At 37.8% G+C, this 17,577-nt stretch overlaps 1 protein-coding gene across 4 annotated transcripts in view; it reads right to left on the minus strand.

The window, feature by feature from the left end:
* cfap221 (cilia and flagella associated protein 221) overlaps positions 1-17,577 on the minus strand; it is a 247,144-nt gene that overhangs the window by 189,467 nt on the left and 40,100 nt on the right. For all 4 annotated transcript variants that reach the window (XM_059647392.1, XM_048533708.2, XM_048533705.2 and 1 more), the window contains 5 exons: positions 11,230-11,387; positions 9,957-10,057; positions 5,793-5,879; positions 5,401-5,496; positions 3,244-3,344 (listed from right to left, as the gene is read on the minus strand). In XM_059647392.1, coding sequence (XP_059503375.1) covers positions 3,244-3,344; positions 5,401-5,496; positions 5,793-5,879; positions 9,957-10,057; positions 11,230-11,365 — 521 coding nt within the window. In that variant the 5' untranslated portion in view covers positions 11,366-11,387. The remainder of the gene's footprint in view (positions 1-3,243; positions 3,345-5,400; positions 5,497-5,792; positions 5,880-9,956; positions 10,058-11,229; positions 11,388-17,577) is intronic.

Below are 17,577 nucleotides of genomic sequence, written 5' to 3' on the forward strand. Positions count from 1 at the left end.
CAGAACTTAATTTCAAGCCTTCTGGAAAACAGAAAAAAATTAAGTAAAGGAGAATAGCTACATTTTAGGTGGTTACAGACAGGCTGGTGGAATGGATGGACATATTGCAGCTGAAATCTAAAATGAAGAGGTTTGAAGTGTTTCATTTTGGTAAGAAAAGTAAGGACAGTCAATATAAATTAAGTGGCACAATTTCAAAAGGAATACTAGAACAGAGGGAACAGAAGATAGATGCATACAAGTTTTTGAAAGTGAGAGGCCAAGTTGAGAAGGCTGTGAAAAGGCATGCAGGATCTTGGGTTTATAAATGGAGAAATGCTATTCAAAAGTAAGGAAGTGATGCTTAACCTTTATAAAACATTGTCTAGTGACAGAGAACTGTAACCATGTGGAAAGAACTTTGAAGTTTTGGAGACATGAAGGAGTGATTTACAACACTAGTGCTTGGGAAGAAAGGCTTTAGAGATCAGAGAAATTGTTGGTATTCTCTGTAAAGTAGAAAAGATTAAAGGAAGATTTGATAGTTATGTTCAATATCATGAAGGTTTAATAGAGCTAATGAGGAGAAACTACTTCCAGTGGCAGCAGGATCAGTAACCAGAGGCCACAAATGTAAGGCAAGTGACAAAATGAATCAAAGGCAATGAGGAGAAAACATTTTTCAAAGCATTTTGTTATGATTGTTGCTTTGAGAGAGAGTGATAAAAACAGATGCAAAAACACTTTAAATGTTGGATAAAAAGTTGAATGGGGAAAAATTTTACAGCTACTGGGATAGAGCAGACAAGTAGTACCAATCAGATAGATCTTTCAAAGAATCAACTAAAGAACTCTGTGTTGAATGGGCATTTTTCAGTATTACATCTTTCTATGATTACAGAAAACTGGAATGTGCTTCGCATATTGAAACATGTTATGGACATAACACTAATATACAAATTGAATAAACTTCTTTATGCTGATCAGAGTTGGTCTCTTCTTTAAAATATTTTCAAGAGCAGAAGGCTGAAGATAAAATATTGGAGAAAGTGGATATTACAGTCAATAAGAGTTCATGTTTTGAAAGTTGAGATTATGATGGTGCATAAAAACAAATCTTATTCCTTTGCTGTTTTCATAGTTGCAATCAGCAGAGAGGGTTTCTGGTTAATTCAGTCCAAAAGAAATAAATTAAGCGCTTTGACATTCTCAAAATGCAAGTAAAATATTAGCCAAATCTTTCATCTAGAGTTCTTAATTTAAAGAATGAATGAACAACTGCAGATTATTTTTGTACAAGCTATTACATGGTCAAATTATAATATTTCCACCAGTAGATTTCATGTACCATTAATGCATCTTCTTAATAATTATAAACTTAACAAATATTATTTCAAACATAAGATCTCAAAAACTGTTTAAAAGTAAAGTGTGGCTAACTGGGTTGAATGTACTCCTGTTTAAACTAGAAATGTACAAATGTCACCGACTGTATTTTAATCCTTTCCCAAGCATTGCATGACAACAATATGTTAGAACTGGAATAAATGCAATGGTTTAAAAGGCCTGCTTCTGTGCAGTAATGCCAACGACAATGGCAACACATTTCCAAGTGCTGCTCAGGTATACTAATACCCAGAAAAAATTATACAAAATATGTGGATTGGAGTTTCCATTGTCGAACAAAAAAGATTTTGTACATCCACTAGAAATGTAACATTTGATGTTATAAATTTCTAGTTGATGATATTATTTTGAAGATCCCAACCATTCATTTCTTTTGCCACTGGCCTCAGTCCAATTGTATGCAGCTGATCAATATGCAATAGCCAAAGTACCATGTCCAACTGCAAGTGGTAATCCAATTATTTTACAGCATTACAATTTCATCCATTTTTACACAAATACTGAACAATGCTGGAAAAGATACACATAATTCTACACCACTATTGTTTTCCAAAACAAAGAAAATCTACTTCTGTCACTGCTTTTTTGTCTGGCCTTCCATAAGGAAACAACAGAACAGCAGGCCTATGCCTAGAGTTGAGAAGAATGCGGTGGTGGACACATTGAAACATAAAAGGTTCTAAGCAGGGTTGATAGGGAAGATGCTAAGTAATAACTTTCTCATTGTCTGAAGAGTCTAGAATATCTATAAACTCTAAAGGATAAGGAGTTGATTAATTGAGACTGAGAAAAGGAATTTCTTCATTCAGAAGCTTGTGAACTTTTGAAATTCTCTGTTGTGAAAAACTGTGAGGATGTTTTGTCACTGGGGATATTCAATGCTAAGATAGAACTATTTTTGGACACCACAGGAATCATCATTTGAGGTAAATAAAAACAAAAAGTGTTGGAGAAATTCAGCAGTTCTGGTAGTATCTGTGGAAAGTGAAACAGAGTTAATGTTTTGAATCCAATGTGACTCTTCTTCAGAATAAGAAACTTGGGGATCAAGTTGGAAGGGGAGTTGAAGTTGAAGAACAGCCATGATTTTATGGAATAGTGTAGCAGGCCTGCGAAGCCATATAGCATATACTTTCCCTATTTTGCATGTTTTTAGGTTAGTACAATACAGCATAAATAATTTTCTACTCTGTATATTCTTTCTTCTGGTGATGATCTTAATATATAGCCCTTGAGGTGCCAACTCACGGAAGGAAAGAGATATTTTAAATTCTTCATCTCATCAATTTCTTTCAAAAATGTAAACATGCATGAAGAGAAGCAGATCAAAGGAGATTAGATTGATTCAGATTTTATATGTGTATCATGATAGCTTCCATTCAATGTGTAGTTAGACAAACATTTTGCAGTTGAATTCTCCCTAAAAGTGATCAACATATGATTTTTTCATCTTTTGTCATATCTGCTGACTGGCGTAGAATGTGAACATAAGTATGCTAATGTGCGATATCAGCTATAAAAGCACAACGTCAAACAACATGCCAACATCAGAACACACCTGTATCCATGTAATTAAGGTGACATACTCTATTATTCAGCAGATAATGGAATTAAAATTTGATAATGAAGGCTACATATTAAGCTAACCGCTTTATATACAAGGATAACATAAGCACTTCATCAAGAAGGTATGCTAGTTCTAAATAAATGTGGACCTAACCTATTACATTATTCTGGGTGTTAGTAACTTCCAACTCTAAAAGCAAGAAACATATCTCAATTGTGAAAATCTTCAGTAACTTTAATTATCATTAAAATGACTGTAATAAATCATTAAAACTAATATTACAAACATACCTTTGCCCAAGAGGGACATCACTTACAGTTAAGTAAGTGGGAAAATCCACTATATTTGCAACAGGATAAGCATGCACGGGAACAAGTAGAGTGTCATCATCCTACAAAAATACAATAATTATTGTTTATGGTTACAGTGCATGTCATATTTTAGAGTGAAAATTATTGGTGAAGTTGAGGAAACTGGGAAATGTTACAGTCACTCAAAAAAACCAACCAAACAAATCTGTTATAATGAGATTGCCTGATATCATTTAAGCTGGAGATGTGCCTAACAATCAATCATTTGTCTTGTCTGTGAAGAATCCTGTTGAGAGTTTCAAATTGCAGCAGCATTATGATTATCATTGCATTAATCATTACATTTATCTTTTGACTGTTTTTTTGCTTCAAATTGCTTCAGAGAAGGAAGAAGAATGAATCAGGAATAGATCGCTACAGGTTACCTCTTCTTAATCTGGTAGCCACTGTACTTCCAGTTTCCCTCATAATGACATTTCGTGGGTCTGCATGACTTTTATTCATATTACTTTTTGTTACACTTTGTCACATTTGAATACCCTAAATAGGCAAAGGCTTGGCAGATGGATTATATTGTGGGAAAATATAAAGGTATGTAATTTGGCAGGAAGAATAGAGGAGGTGAACATTATTAAAATAGAGAAAGACTGCAGAAAGTTGCAACCCAGGGGATTTTGGAGCCCTCATGCATAAATCACAAAAAGCTAGCACACAGGTTTGGCTGGTAACAGGTAAAGCAAATGGACTGTTGGCCTTTATTTCAAAAGGAATGCAGTATAAAAATATCCAAGATATATTAAAATACATTCCAGTTATATCACACTGAGAATACCATGAACAGTTTTGGTTGCTAAGGTTTTGGAGTAGATCTGTAGCTTGGGTTGTGGGTGCTGACGTTGGTTGGCTTGCCAAGCTGTTTTGTTGTTCCACAGACGTTTCGTTACTGTGCTTGGTAACATCCTCAGTGCAACCTCTGATGAAGTGTTGGTGTGTTTTCCTGGCTGTTTTTTAAACTCTGGGGTCCATTGCGATGGATTGCCTCACTTCTGGGTTTCCTCTGTAGTGGAATGCATATCGGTTTGCGTTCAATGTGGAATAATGCGGAACATTGTTCAATGCGGAACAACAAACCAGCTTGGCAAGTTTTGGTCCTCTTATCTCAAGAATGTCATATTGGCATCAGAGGCAGTCCAGAAAAAAACCACTCAACTTGATCCCAGGAGTAGACGATTTTCTTATGAGGGCAGGTTGAGTAGGTTGGGCCTGTATTCATTGGAGGCTGGAAGAATGAGAGTTGACATTTTAGCACCACGTAAGATTTCTAGGGGGTTTGACAGGGTAATGCTGACAGGTTGTGTCCCATTGGTCTAAACGTTTTTCTTTAGAATTTATGAAGTTAAGGGGTGATCTAATTGAAGTCTTCAAGCTATTAAGAGGAAAGGACAAGGTAGACAAATATAAACTATTTCTACTGGTCAGGGATCCTGAAACTCAGGTACGTGTCTGTTCAGGAGGGATGTTAGGAAGCACTCATACACACAAAGGGTTGTAGATATTTCAAACTCTCTTCCACAAACAGCAACGCATGTTAGATCAGTTATTAATTTTGAATCTGAGACAGATAAATTTTTGTTAAACAAAGTTATTATGGGATATGAGTCAAAGGCAGGGTATTTGGAATTAGGCCACAGGTCTCATTGAATAGCAGAACAGGCTCAAGAGGCTGAATGGTCTACTCCTGTTTCTCAGTTCCTATGTTCCTTGTGATAGAGTACAAGACTGGAGGATGTAATATCAGTGATGCAGATGTGAGGAGAAATTTCCTCACTGAAGATGCTGTGTCTGTGGAATTCTTTACTGGATAGCTGAGATAGACAGATTTTTAATATAAAGTTATGGGAAAAAGGCAGGAAAGTGAAATTGAGGATTATCAGATTGCATTAAATGGTGGAGGAGTCTTGATTGGATGAATGGTCAGATTCTGCCCTCCTGGTCTCTGCTCTCTGAAAAGGCCCAAGCAAGCCAATCAGTTCAAGTGGCAGTTAAAGAAGGTCCAGCCAGCAATACTGACATCCCATGATTACATTATCTTCATCTATACAATAAGCACAAATGAAAAATAATTTTAAGACTCACCTTACAATGAATACGAATACTGTCATAATAATATCTCCATTCATTTGGACAGAAACTGACAGTAACATTAAATGACATTCCAGGCACTAGATGATTCTGTGAGATAAATTACAAGACATGTTAATATCCTAAACATCTAAAACACATTGATAACACAGATCACAAAGTGGGAAGCTAGATGAACACAGCAGGCCAAGCAGCATCTCAGGAGCACAAAAGCTGATGTTTCGGGCCCAGACCCTTCATCAGAGATAATACAGATCAGATACGCTTTACTGTTTTGAAATTTTGGAGTCATTGTAAGGAAGAAAATTTCCTCCAACATTCCTCTAATTGATACCCAGGTAAGATACATGGCAAACATACAATCAAATAAAATCAAAACTACTCACTTTCTTTGTATATTTGACTTGAAAGTACTTTGTCTGAGGAGGTAGAATGTGAATATTTATCGTTGTTGAAGAAATGTTGACCAGTTTCTGTAAAGAGACAACTCTTTAAGCATTTTTGTATTTGAGGTTTTTAAAGCATCTACTTACACACACAGTACGGTACTTACGTTATTCTTTATTGACTATACCATGATGGGAATAACAACATGCAATGCTTGATGTTTCTTGAGTGAGGGCCAAAAGCTTATCAGGAAATCAATACAAGGAAACAGTAGCGCACAGTAAACATTAAAGAAGGTGTGTTCTAATGAATTACTTTTTGAATTTACATACTTCATTATTTAAAGTAAAACCAGCAAATTAATTCTCTCATAACTCTAGTTCTGAACTATCAGCTATTCCAGTGAATAATTTCTTAGCTTCTTTCCCTTCCTTTTGGAATTCTCTTGGTGCATCTGAAGCTGAAAGGCATTTACAGCATTTAGGAATAGTCTTGGGTAATTCTAAGTTGAATTACAAGCTTCCATGGAGGGTAAATCTCAACATGGATTGATTGGATTGAGTGGCTTGGTCTCATGTTGTAATTTCTATGAGCAGAATAATATAGCGACCTGAGCAATACAGGTTATGGCAACATGTGGGGCAGAATTTGGCAAGAAGTGCAGCACAACCCATCTCAATGTCATGATCTTGCTCCATCTTACTTTTTAGAAACAGCATGGTAAAGTTCTTGTTAAGTAATGGCAAGTTGCTAATTGACAGGGTTATTCCTTGTTAAACACCTTGTTATCAGCCCAAATCACCTCATTAACATTCAGCTTCCCATCTTACCAAATATGCCAAACAAGCTCAATGGTGGGAAAGCCAAAAAAAGATACACAGCAGTACCTGATAGATTCAACTTGCTGCTAGTTTCAAATTTCTCCATGTTTGTAACCAGGTACCAACATCTCAGGATATGCCTATTGAGCACTGCCACACGCACCCAAAATCCACATATCTGCCATGTGTCAACCTTTAACACCACTCATGGTGCATTTCTGATCTACTTACAGAACACTTCTGCACTTCAATGCTGCACTGGTAATTGTCATTATAGTGCTGCAGCAAGGTCATTCTGCATCAGGGATGTATCTGGCTCACAGGCTTTTCACTTGCTGTCATATCTTCCAAACAGTCTGAGCCTGCCTGATATCCACAGTATGCATGCGTCACATTGACTTGCCTTCCCTTTTTGCACTTTGTCCCCTCAGCCAGAGATAGCACATAACAGCTGCTTTGTCTTGTCATTTAGCACAGATATCAAGGCAGGAAGCTTATTATAGCTGGTAGCAGACCTCAGTCAAGTCAAGGGAGATAATCAGGGGCTTACTGCAAAGCAAGTCAATGACAGCAGCCAATTCCAGTACTAGCCATGCTCAGAATGGTCAGAGTCAAGATTCTCTCCTCCGAAGTGGAAGAGTTTGCAAATTTCAGGCAGTCCACTACCAACTTTGACACTTAAAGGGTTAGATAGGGTGGATTGGGAGAGCCTTTTTCCTTGGATGGTGACGGCGAGCATGCGGGGGCATAGCTTTAAATTGAGGGGTGAAAGATATAGGACAGATGTCAGAGGTAGATTCTTTACTCGGAGAGTAGTAAGGGAATGGAATGCTTTGTCTGCAACGGTAGTAGATTCGCCAACTTTAGGTACATTTAAGTCGTCATTGGACAAGCATATGGACGTACATGGAATGGTGTAGGTTAGATGGGCTTGAGATAGGTATGACAGGTCGGCACAACATCGAGGGCCGAAGGGCCTGTACTGTGCTGTAATGTTCTATGTTCTATGTTCTACTTCCTATCCTATTTTTAGCTGTTTTCCTCATGGAATAAGAGAGAGGTGCATATTAGAAGAGATGAAGGTGGGTGACAGAGCTAATACTGTTGGTGCTGTGGAGAAGATTGCTGAGCAAATGAGTAGGCGGCACAGAAGGAACACAGGATGAGTGGTGCTGGAGGTTGGGGTGGCTGAGAGAACATGGGGATGATGTTTTAGGCAACAGCGAGATTGGTAGAGCATGAGCTTTGCTGAGATTGGTACAGTAGCAGAGATCAAAGTGAGTGGGAGGTACAGTGGAGAAGACAGTGGAACTTATCCAGCAGAGTGGAGAAGGATATTAACATCCTTCCTACAATGCCGAGTGTTCCTCCAGATGGCTGAAAGTGCTCTAACCTGGGAAGCAACCTTGGGCCAAGCTGGAATGGTCTGGGGTCATGGCCTTCACTTTTGGGTGGTGAGGAAGTCCACATTGGCACTACCCTATCCAGCAGGAGCCTAGGACCTGCCGCATAAAATGGGATGTCAATTTCCTTTTGTCTACTATGTTGGAGAAGATGCCAGCAACATACAGACCAGCTCCAAGCCTGACTGTTCTTGACAGTTGTGAAATGTTCTTTCAAAGATCGCCCGAGTGCAACGAATGCTGGTGAAATCAAGGATATCTGCTGAGTAGTCAGTTGTTTCAGGAAAGCTGTGTGGTAAGATTGGGAAAAATTGGATATGAGAGATGCCATACGAGCACGGCAGGTTAATAATATAGTGAGTTAGATAAGATGAAGAAAAAGAACTTGCTCGGTCTTGCGGGGAAAAAACTCGATGCATCTCAGACTTAGCCAAAAGAAACAAAATTCAGTACTATGTATTTTCCAAGAATCTATGATGAACTTTTCTGTTTTTTTTTCATATTGAGCAAGCTAGCAATGACAACTAGCAATATTTATGGTACACTCAGTTCCAAATATTGATAGGAGGCAACATTCAATTCTGCATAGCAATCGAGCAGGGGCTTATTCTAAGTTTTCCCATTGCGGGAAGGGCTTCTGAAAAGTCGTGGAAGTTGCGGTAGCTCACATGAAGCTAGGTTTTTTGTTGTTCATTCACAGATGAGGGCATTGCTGGCTAGGCAGCATTTATTGCCCATCCCCAATTGCCCAGAAGGCAGTTTAAAGTCAACCACATTGCTCTGGGTCTGGAGTCACATGTAGGCCAGACCAGATAAGGATGGCAGTTTCCTTCCCTAAAGGTTATTAGTTAATAAGATGGGTTTTTCCTAATAATAAAAAATGGATTCACAGTCATCATTATTCCTTAATTCCAGATATTTATTGAATTCAAACTCCACCATCTGCTGTGGCAGAATTTGAACCCTGGTCCCCAGAACATTATTTGGATTTCTGGGTTAACAGTCCAGCGATATTACCACTAAGCCATTGCCTTCCCATGAGGCTAGGTTCCATTAATAGATCAGTGCAGCTAAGGTCGGGGGGGAGGGGAGGACGCGGTGATGGTGGTGAAAAGCCTCAAGCAGGATTTCATTCATGCAACAAAGAATGATGAGAGCTAAGAGAAATCCCAATGACAGATCTAGCTTGATGAAGCTAGCTGTAAGTGAAAAACTGATGTTGTGCTGTGTAGTACTGCAAGGCATGGATGTAGAACAGGAGGGTTATTGACCAGATCATGAGCAGTTGTGATTGCCAAGCCTGAACCTGTGATTGAGTGGTTCTTGAGAGGGAGTTTCACGGTCAGATCATAAAAAAGGTGAAGAATTGGAATTCACTTTTAAATTTCCTGACATACTGTGTCATTAACATCGAAATGAAATTACTAAGAACTCCATGGGATCTGTAGCTGCATGCTGCAGTTTAGCTCAATAATTAATTATATGCTCATTTATGTTTCTGTATTTGGTTTGGAGAAATGTAAAACCTGGATTTGCTCAAGCTACCATTACTGAAGTCATTGATGGCCTAGTCATACAGAAAGGGAACAACCCAATTTTCCACATTAAAGACTTCTTTGGAGGTCGGTTCCCAGAAAAGAATGATGTATATTCATTGACAGAGTAAATTCAGAACCAAAGTGTCCCTGTTGATGAGGCTGTGTATCAAATACATTCAGCCACATGAATTATTAACTGTAATAATTAGTATCATTATAAATCCACCATCCAATTTTTAAATGTAATCTAAACTCAAAAGGCATAAACGTGTATGAAATTATAAAAATACAGCTGCCCATCCCTTATCTCCTACATATTGCAGAAGTAGTGAAAAGGTTAGAGTTGTGCTCATTTGGAACATCATGAGAAAGTGTCCCACTTCCACAAATTTTCAGCTTACCAGTATCTGTTGATGATGTTTTCCAAGTTCATAACCTCCAAAATGCAACATAGCAGGGACAGCTTGAATCACTTTGTTTTTCTGTACTGTGGCAAAGATCTCTGCAATGAAATGTGAATAAATATAGTCTAACAAAATTCCTAGAAGAGGAAATCTTAAATTTCTTCCAGAGATAAGTGTTATTACTTCAAAAAGTATTCCAAAGTTACTGTCCTTGTAATCTCAACAGGACAGAAACATGTCCCTTGTGAAATTCGTCTTTCATCAAATGGGGTCAGAATTTTGTGGAGTCAAAGTGACCCCAGGGGCTTTGGCCAATACAAGACAGGACCCAAATGAGGATTTCTCAAGCTTCATTTTCAACAGATCTCAGCGTGGGAGGTGTGTGAAGCATAACTTATATAGACAGGAAACCAAAATCCAGTTGAGCCATTTGAAATTAATGCGGAGTTCAAACAAAGCCCATTTTGTCTGTTCCAAATGTTTAATCCACTCTGAGAAAATTACAAATTTAGAAAGGAAAAGTATACACTCTTGAAAATGAAAGGTGGATGAGATCTGTTCAGTAGATTCTGGAGGGTAAATCTCAACATGGATTGATTGGATTGAGTTTAGACATTTAAGTTTGCTATTATCTTCTACTTAACAGTGATGATACAGGTTTGCAGGCTAAGCTGTCTCTTGGACAGTTCATTCATTTATATATCATCCTGCTCACTGTATAGTGTACAAGGCATAATTAATGGTAGAAACGTATTCAAGGTTGTATTCAAGTAGGACTTGTCCAGGAAAATGGACTTGAAATTGCACAGGTGTCTGGGCAGTTCTTTAATTCTACCAAATACATATTCTACATAGAAAATGATATTGCAATGTACTGAAGTGAATTATAGGCAAAAATCTACAATGCCCTTAGTATTTCTGCATACAGTTTGTTTCTCTTCTTTCAAAGAAACTTAATTCAAATGAACTGATCATTTAACATTTTAGAGGTATACGAACCCCTTCCCCATGCTGTGAAATGTGTTCGTTCAATACTACTCAATTTAGTTTATTTCATAATGTAAAATGTTTTTGATTCAAGAAATTTGAACATTTAGAAGTAAAATGAACATGCAAGCATCAACTGATTAAAACCAAAATTGTTATTCACCAGTTAAGAAAAGAAAATATATTTGTGACTTGCTTTATAATTTTATTTCTACGTCTGCTATTTATCAAAGTTAAGATTACGCTCAACTTATAATTATATTAGCTGCTTGTATTAACTTACTGGTTTCCAGTAAATGATTTGGCACATTTCCAGGCTTGGACTCCTCCACCAATCTGTCTTTTGGATAAACTGTCTGCTTCTGAAAGGTACAGCCATGGTTGCTGAACTGCAAAGCATCATGTTTCTCCACCTCCATGATCAAAATTCAACCAAATAACCTACATCGATCCACAGAACAGAAGATGAGAAAGAACAGTTACTTCTGAGAATGCAGGATCACGTATTCAAAATGTTACAAATTAACAATTTTAGCAACTGTCAGGAATTCTACCTTTTTAAAAATCTGCCATAAGAAGTAATGTACAACGTATTTTTTCTACAGATGTCAATGATGATTGGTTGCCATTTGTCATAGCCAGCCTATATTTGAAGAGGAAAGGTAATGGCTCAGGTTTTGTAAATGAAGTGTTCCTGTTCATTGCTGGCCTTTAAGAAAACTTCCCACATTAATCTAGTGATCTTTGTAGCATAAACTTCAGATATTCAATTATTAATATCACTCTGGAATTGGCTAGATGGGAACTCTGATGTCTGATAATTGTGGTGTCATCAAGCAAGCTAGCAGCCCCTCATACCGAAGAATTCTCACAGATGTTAAAACCAGAAGGCATCATCAGATTTTATTATCCACTTCATATTATTTTACAGAAAATAAAATAAATATTGGCATTACATAGCTGATTAAGGTAGAAGATGGCATATCATAAACAAACCTTAAAAAATCTATTATTTTAAATATCTGTATGATTTTAACATTGGGGTGGAGAAATTTGACATTTTAACAGGTAATACGTTACGTTTTTCAGAAGCTTCGAGACTATTCAGCAGGTATGATTTACTCGACATCAAAACCACCATTACACTTCACAAGTGTGGCTTTCCAAACTTTTTTTTAAAATTAGTATAATAATGTGATAAGCATAAGTACTTAAAATTCCCTTTGGAAGGGCTTCAACTTTACTTCCTATCGATAAGCAGAAATCCCTGGCAGCGATGTTTAATTTTCTGCATTTCATACATGCAGACACTAAAGGTTGCTGTCAGTTTCATGCAGCAACAAGAAAAGACAGCACACAGCAGAGCTCAAACCTGCTGAATTAACTTAAGGCAATTATAATTATGCGTATCATCCTGGAATTTGTCCTTGCTTATTTGATGCTCTTCAGCGACAAAAGTAAAAAAAACCCATTTTACGAGAAGCTCTCATCTAAAGATGCTTCAAGCCAATTCACATCTGTCAACCTCTTCTGAAAAATCTGCTCACATTTTGACAGCTATAATAAATTGCATGATACAACTGAAACCATGTACAATATTTTTAAAAAGTCTTTTCACCTTAACTCCCAATGCTGTTGGATCTTTTAAAAAATTCCAGGATTTAGATATGCAACTTCACCAAAATCTTATCCGTTCTGCCTGTGTATCAAGTTTCATTACCTCTCCCCACCTTCATCGTTGAGGTTAGTAACAGTTTTATCTACAGTACAGATGCAAAATCAAAGTCAACATGCCAAGAATGCACCTTTATAAGCTGAAGGCACACCAGGCTCACTCTCAATGGTGCTGCTATGACTGCTGAGCTGTCAGTATTCTGGGTGACCAGCATCTCCCTTGGTTGAGAGTTCCACTGATAATTAATTTGTGATCAGATGGCCGGAAAATGAAGCCAAAGATTTCTCCAACAGCCACTGTAAGGCTGTCCCTATCCTTTGGGCTTTTTCTTGAGGCTCCATCATTATTTTAAAAGTGTGGATGTTGTATACAGGTTACAAACATTTCTGTGGTCAACTCATTAATGGAAATAATCACAGTTCCAGCTTTAGCATAAATACTGTGGCAACTTTATGCTGGACATTAGAAAACTAAGCTTAAGATGAACTGTAAAGGAATTAATGCTCTCAAAGCTATCAGAAGAGGATGTGGAACAAACATTATTGGAACCATTGTAAACTAAAAATATAGCCTGTTTGTAGACCTTGCCATGTTCAAAGGTTAACAAGAGGTGGAAGTTATGGTCAAAATTGAAGCAAAAGGAAGCCTAAGATGGAATAGTTTGTAACAAGTGATCCAACATTTACTTGACGATTATTGAAATAAAGACAATTCTAATGAGAGTAACCATAATTGCTGCTTTAGGTTACCTGCCCTATAATTCTGCAGATTTGAAAGTTGAGATAGAATTCAGATATAACTGCCAGCAATGTTACTTGTTGGGAGCGTAACTGTTATATATTATTATATATCATGTACTAGGTAGTGCAATTCACATTTGATTCTCTGTATTCAGTGCCTATGAAGCCAATTCCCCTGAGTCATTGCCAGTTAATTGCAAAGATATGTCTGCTAAGTCAGCACAGTCACACATGAAGTCTGAGGTGCTCAGTCTGCCATGCCTCTTTCATCCACTGCTACTGAAAACATGAAACATTGTGATTGCGGTGTTTTTGAAGAACTGTCTGGCATTAATATTAGTCAGATTTTGACAAATTGCATTCACATCATTAAATGTATGGCCACTCTTGGAAATTGGGACCTCAACCCTCTGTCAAAGTAAGCAATGTGTACCTATCTGTAGATGCAGCCATTAAGATATCATGAAATGATATCAAAGTGACCTGCTCTTTGTCCCTTCATTAGGTACAGGTAGGGGTTTCTTCATGATGAAGCCAGAAAAGTGTAGATTAGGGGGATGGGTCTGGGTGGGACGTTCTGAGGGTTGGTGTGGACTTATTGGGCCTATGGGCCTGTTTCCACACTCTGGGAATTCTATGATCTATGATTTATGATAATCTAAAGTTATTGGCAAAAATAAAATGAAAATGGAGTGAAAGCGGCATTGTTCTTGGTAAACAAATTTGCTGTTACCATAATCTTTTATTACCACTTTGATGTAAACACCAACAACAGCAAAAGAAGTAGCAAGAACTAAGACTGAAAATGCTGATAGGCCTCTTGAAAGATAATTCTGTACATATCCATGTCCAGTAATCCTGGATGCCCACTTTCAACCTTTGGGAACATGAAACATCACAAAGTTGGGTGAAGGGACAAGCAGTGTTGAGGAAGTGGGGAAGCTGCAGAAGGACTTGGACAGGGCAGGTGAGTGGACAAATAAGTGGTAGATGGAATACAACATGGGAAAATGTAAGGATATGCACTTTGGTAAGAAGAATAGAGGTGTAGACCATTTTCTAATTGAGAAAAGGCTTTGAAAAGCTTAAGGGACTGAGGAACACTAGCTCAGGGTTCTCTTAAGATTAATATACAGGTTCTGTCATTGCTAGGAAGGCAAAGGCAATGTTAGAATTCATTTGGATAGGGCTAGAATACCAGAGCAGGCATGTACTGTATATGGCTCTGATCAGATCACATTTGGAATAATGTGAGCAGTTTTGGGACCATATTTAAGGAGGGATGTGCTGGCCTTGAAGGGAGTTGTGAAGTGGTTAACAAGAATGATCCCGGAAATTAAGGGCTCGTCATATGAGTAGCTGTTGAGAACTCTGAGTCTGCACTTAGAGTTTAGAAGGATGTGGGGGACCTGATTGAAACTTACAGAATACCGAGAAGCCTGGAAAGAGTGCACATGAAGAAAACATTCACACTAGTAGGACCCAAGGGCACAGTCTCAGAATGAAGAAATGACCCTTCAGAATTGAAATGAGGGGGTGTTTCTTGGTCCAGAAGGTGATTAATCTTCTGTGGAACTCATACCAAGTGTCATTAAGACAGAGTTAGATGGGTTCTTGATTAGTAAGGGGATCCAGGGTTACAGAGATAAGGCAGGAGAACGGGGTTGAGAAACATATCAGACATGATTGATATCAAAGCAGATTATTGGAGTGAATGACCTAATTCTACTCCTGTGTCTTATGGTTTCGTGGTCGAAGGTGGCTAATACTGAAAAAAATTGTTTCTGTTTAAAGTACAAATGTAGGCTTTATTTCAATGCTAAAATTACTCTTCCTTGTAAATTCCTCGTAATCAAGTGTTATAATTTTGAAAGGTATCTACTTACTCAAAGGTCTGAAAGGCATTCTAGTTTCAAATATCGATCAATATATTTATAATTTTTTAAAAAAAATTTAAATCTAATTATTTGTCACAGAATGGTAATCAGCAATTTAGACTGTATCAAATGCTAACAACCTAATATCCAAAGTGTAATGAGCTGTTGAAAAGAACAATGAGAAAAACTAACATTACGATCTCAAGTTAAGGAAAAAAATTACAACCAAAAGATAAAGGTGTTTGTAAAAACTTGAACCTTGTCTTGGTCATGACCATAGATAATAACCCAGGATCATCTACAGACATATTGATCTTCTAAATTATACTTTCATTTAAAAAAAAGAGAGGAGATACAGCTAAAAGGCAATTACAGATATTAATATGGTGGCTGTCTGGAGAGAAACAGTGGAGTATCATACTTGAAGGTGTCAAGGAAGCTCCAAACCAAGAAATGGACTATAAACTGCACTATAATCTCCCATGGATATTTCACTGTGAACGTGATGGAAAAAGAGACAGTGGTCTAGGCTGAAGAACTATCCATCCCCCGCCATCCCAAGTTTCAGGTAAAGGATTTTCACTCTGAGTCCTGGAAATCAATTCAGAAGGACAAGAACAAAAGAAGTTCAGTGAACCTGCAGTCAGGAATCCTGAAATTGGCTGTTCGAATATTAATGTTCTGCGATCTAATCCATAAAAGAATTGATTTGTACAGGTTTTAATTTCTATCCCTTTTTGGAGAAATATCTCATTTCTAGTAAGTTTGGATGGGTGTTCTATTATTCTTTCTGCTCACATTTAGTAATTAATTAATAAACTCATTCTTTCTTTCACTGAAGAAATGCTAGCCATATTGGTTTCAATTTAAAAGATAAATTCACTTGGTCTGAGAGAGAGGTATCCATAAAGGAAGGGGTTCTTTCTAATTTGTCTTGTTACAACCCACTGAGGGGACAGGTGAATAAAGAAAGGGAGCTAGTTCAGTACCCCTTGCCCAGGAGCTGAACAAGTTGAGCTACCAACTAGAATCATGTTAAATTGGAGGAACCTCACCCTGGAACAGACTGTAAAAGCTTGTGTATGCACATACTGATCTCTTGTCATAAGTTAAAAACTAAAAAAAAATTGCAGATGATGTAAATCAGAAACAAAAAGCAGAAATTGCTAGAAAATTTCAGCAGGTCTGGCAGCATCTGTGGAGAGGAATCAAACTTAATATTTCTGACTGAGTGACCATTCCTCATTCTGTTCTCTCCACAGATGCATCAAGACCCGCTGAGCTATTCCACCAATCTCTTTCTTCATTGACCACGGCGATTCCCAGGAATCATTTTACCCTTGGTTAGTTTTAATTGTGTTCATCACCATCATGAATGGATATGATACAATTAGAGAGATTTCACCTGATCCAGAAAGGCCATGCTACAGTTTAGCTTTGACTACATCATGTTGCTTCCACTATTCATCATGTATGTAGTGCTGTATTGCAGCTTCACCGGTTTGACATTTCATTTTCAGATATGCTGGATGCTGTTTCTGACCTTCTGTTCTAAATTCCTCATCTAGCCAGCATTGTTGACATGGTTCAGTGTTGATGAATAATTGTGGAATATTCTGGGATTGATTTGATAGGCAACTGTGCTGCTGGGATTCTTTCAACTGGATCCATTGACTCAGTGGTAGCACTGCAGCCTCACAGCACCAGGGACCCGGGTTTGATTCCAGCCTCCAGTCTGTGTGGAGTTTGCACATTCTCCCCGTGTCTGTATGGGTTTCCTCTGGGTCCTCCAGGTTCTTCCCACAGTCCAAAAATGTGCAGGCTAGATAGATTGATCATGCTAAAGTGCCCGTAGTGTTCAGGGATGTGTAGATTTCCTCTACTTCATCAGATAATCATAGCACCTCATGGATTTCCAGTTCTGAGCTACTGGATCAGTTCTTAATCCATTCCATTTAGCTTGCATTTCGATGCAAGTGAAGTTATCCTCATTGTGAAACTAGGATCTGATCTCCATGAAGACTGCATGTGCTAATATGCGGAGATGCAACTTAAACAGGCAGATCGGTGAGAACAAAGTCAATTAGTGGTATTCAGCAGAAGAGATCTGTACCTGTGTTTGAACTGAAATCATGAGGTATTATGTAATCAATGTTAAGGATTGACAGTGCCATGACCCCTGAAATATTCCTGCTTCTGGGAGGTCTGTTTCCATATGGAACAAGATGTCGTGGCAATGACAAAGTCACTGCCTTCAGGTAATAGGAATGCTTTGTGAAATTTGGTCACCCCAGTTCATTGATAGACAGGGTGCAATGTAGATTTATAGAATAGTATTA

This window comes from Stegostoma tigrinum, chromosome 7, assembly GCF_030684315.1.
Source record: "Stegostoma tigrinum isolate sSteTig4 chromosome 7, sSteTig4.hap1, whole genome shotgun sequence".
Lineage (NCBI taxonomy): Eukaryota > Metazoa > Chordata > Chondrichthyes > Orectolobiformes > Stegostomatidae > Stegostoma > Stegostoma tigrinum.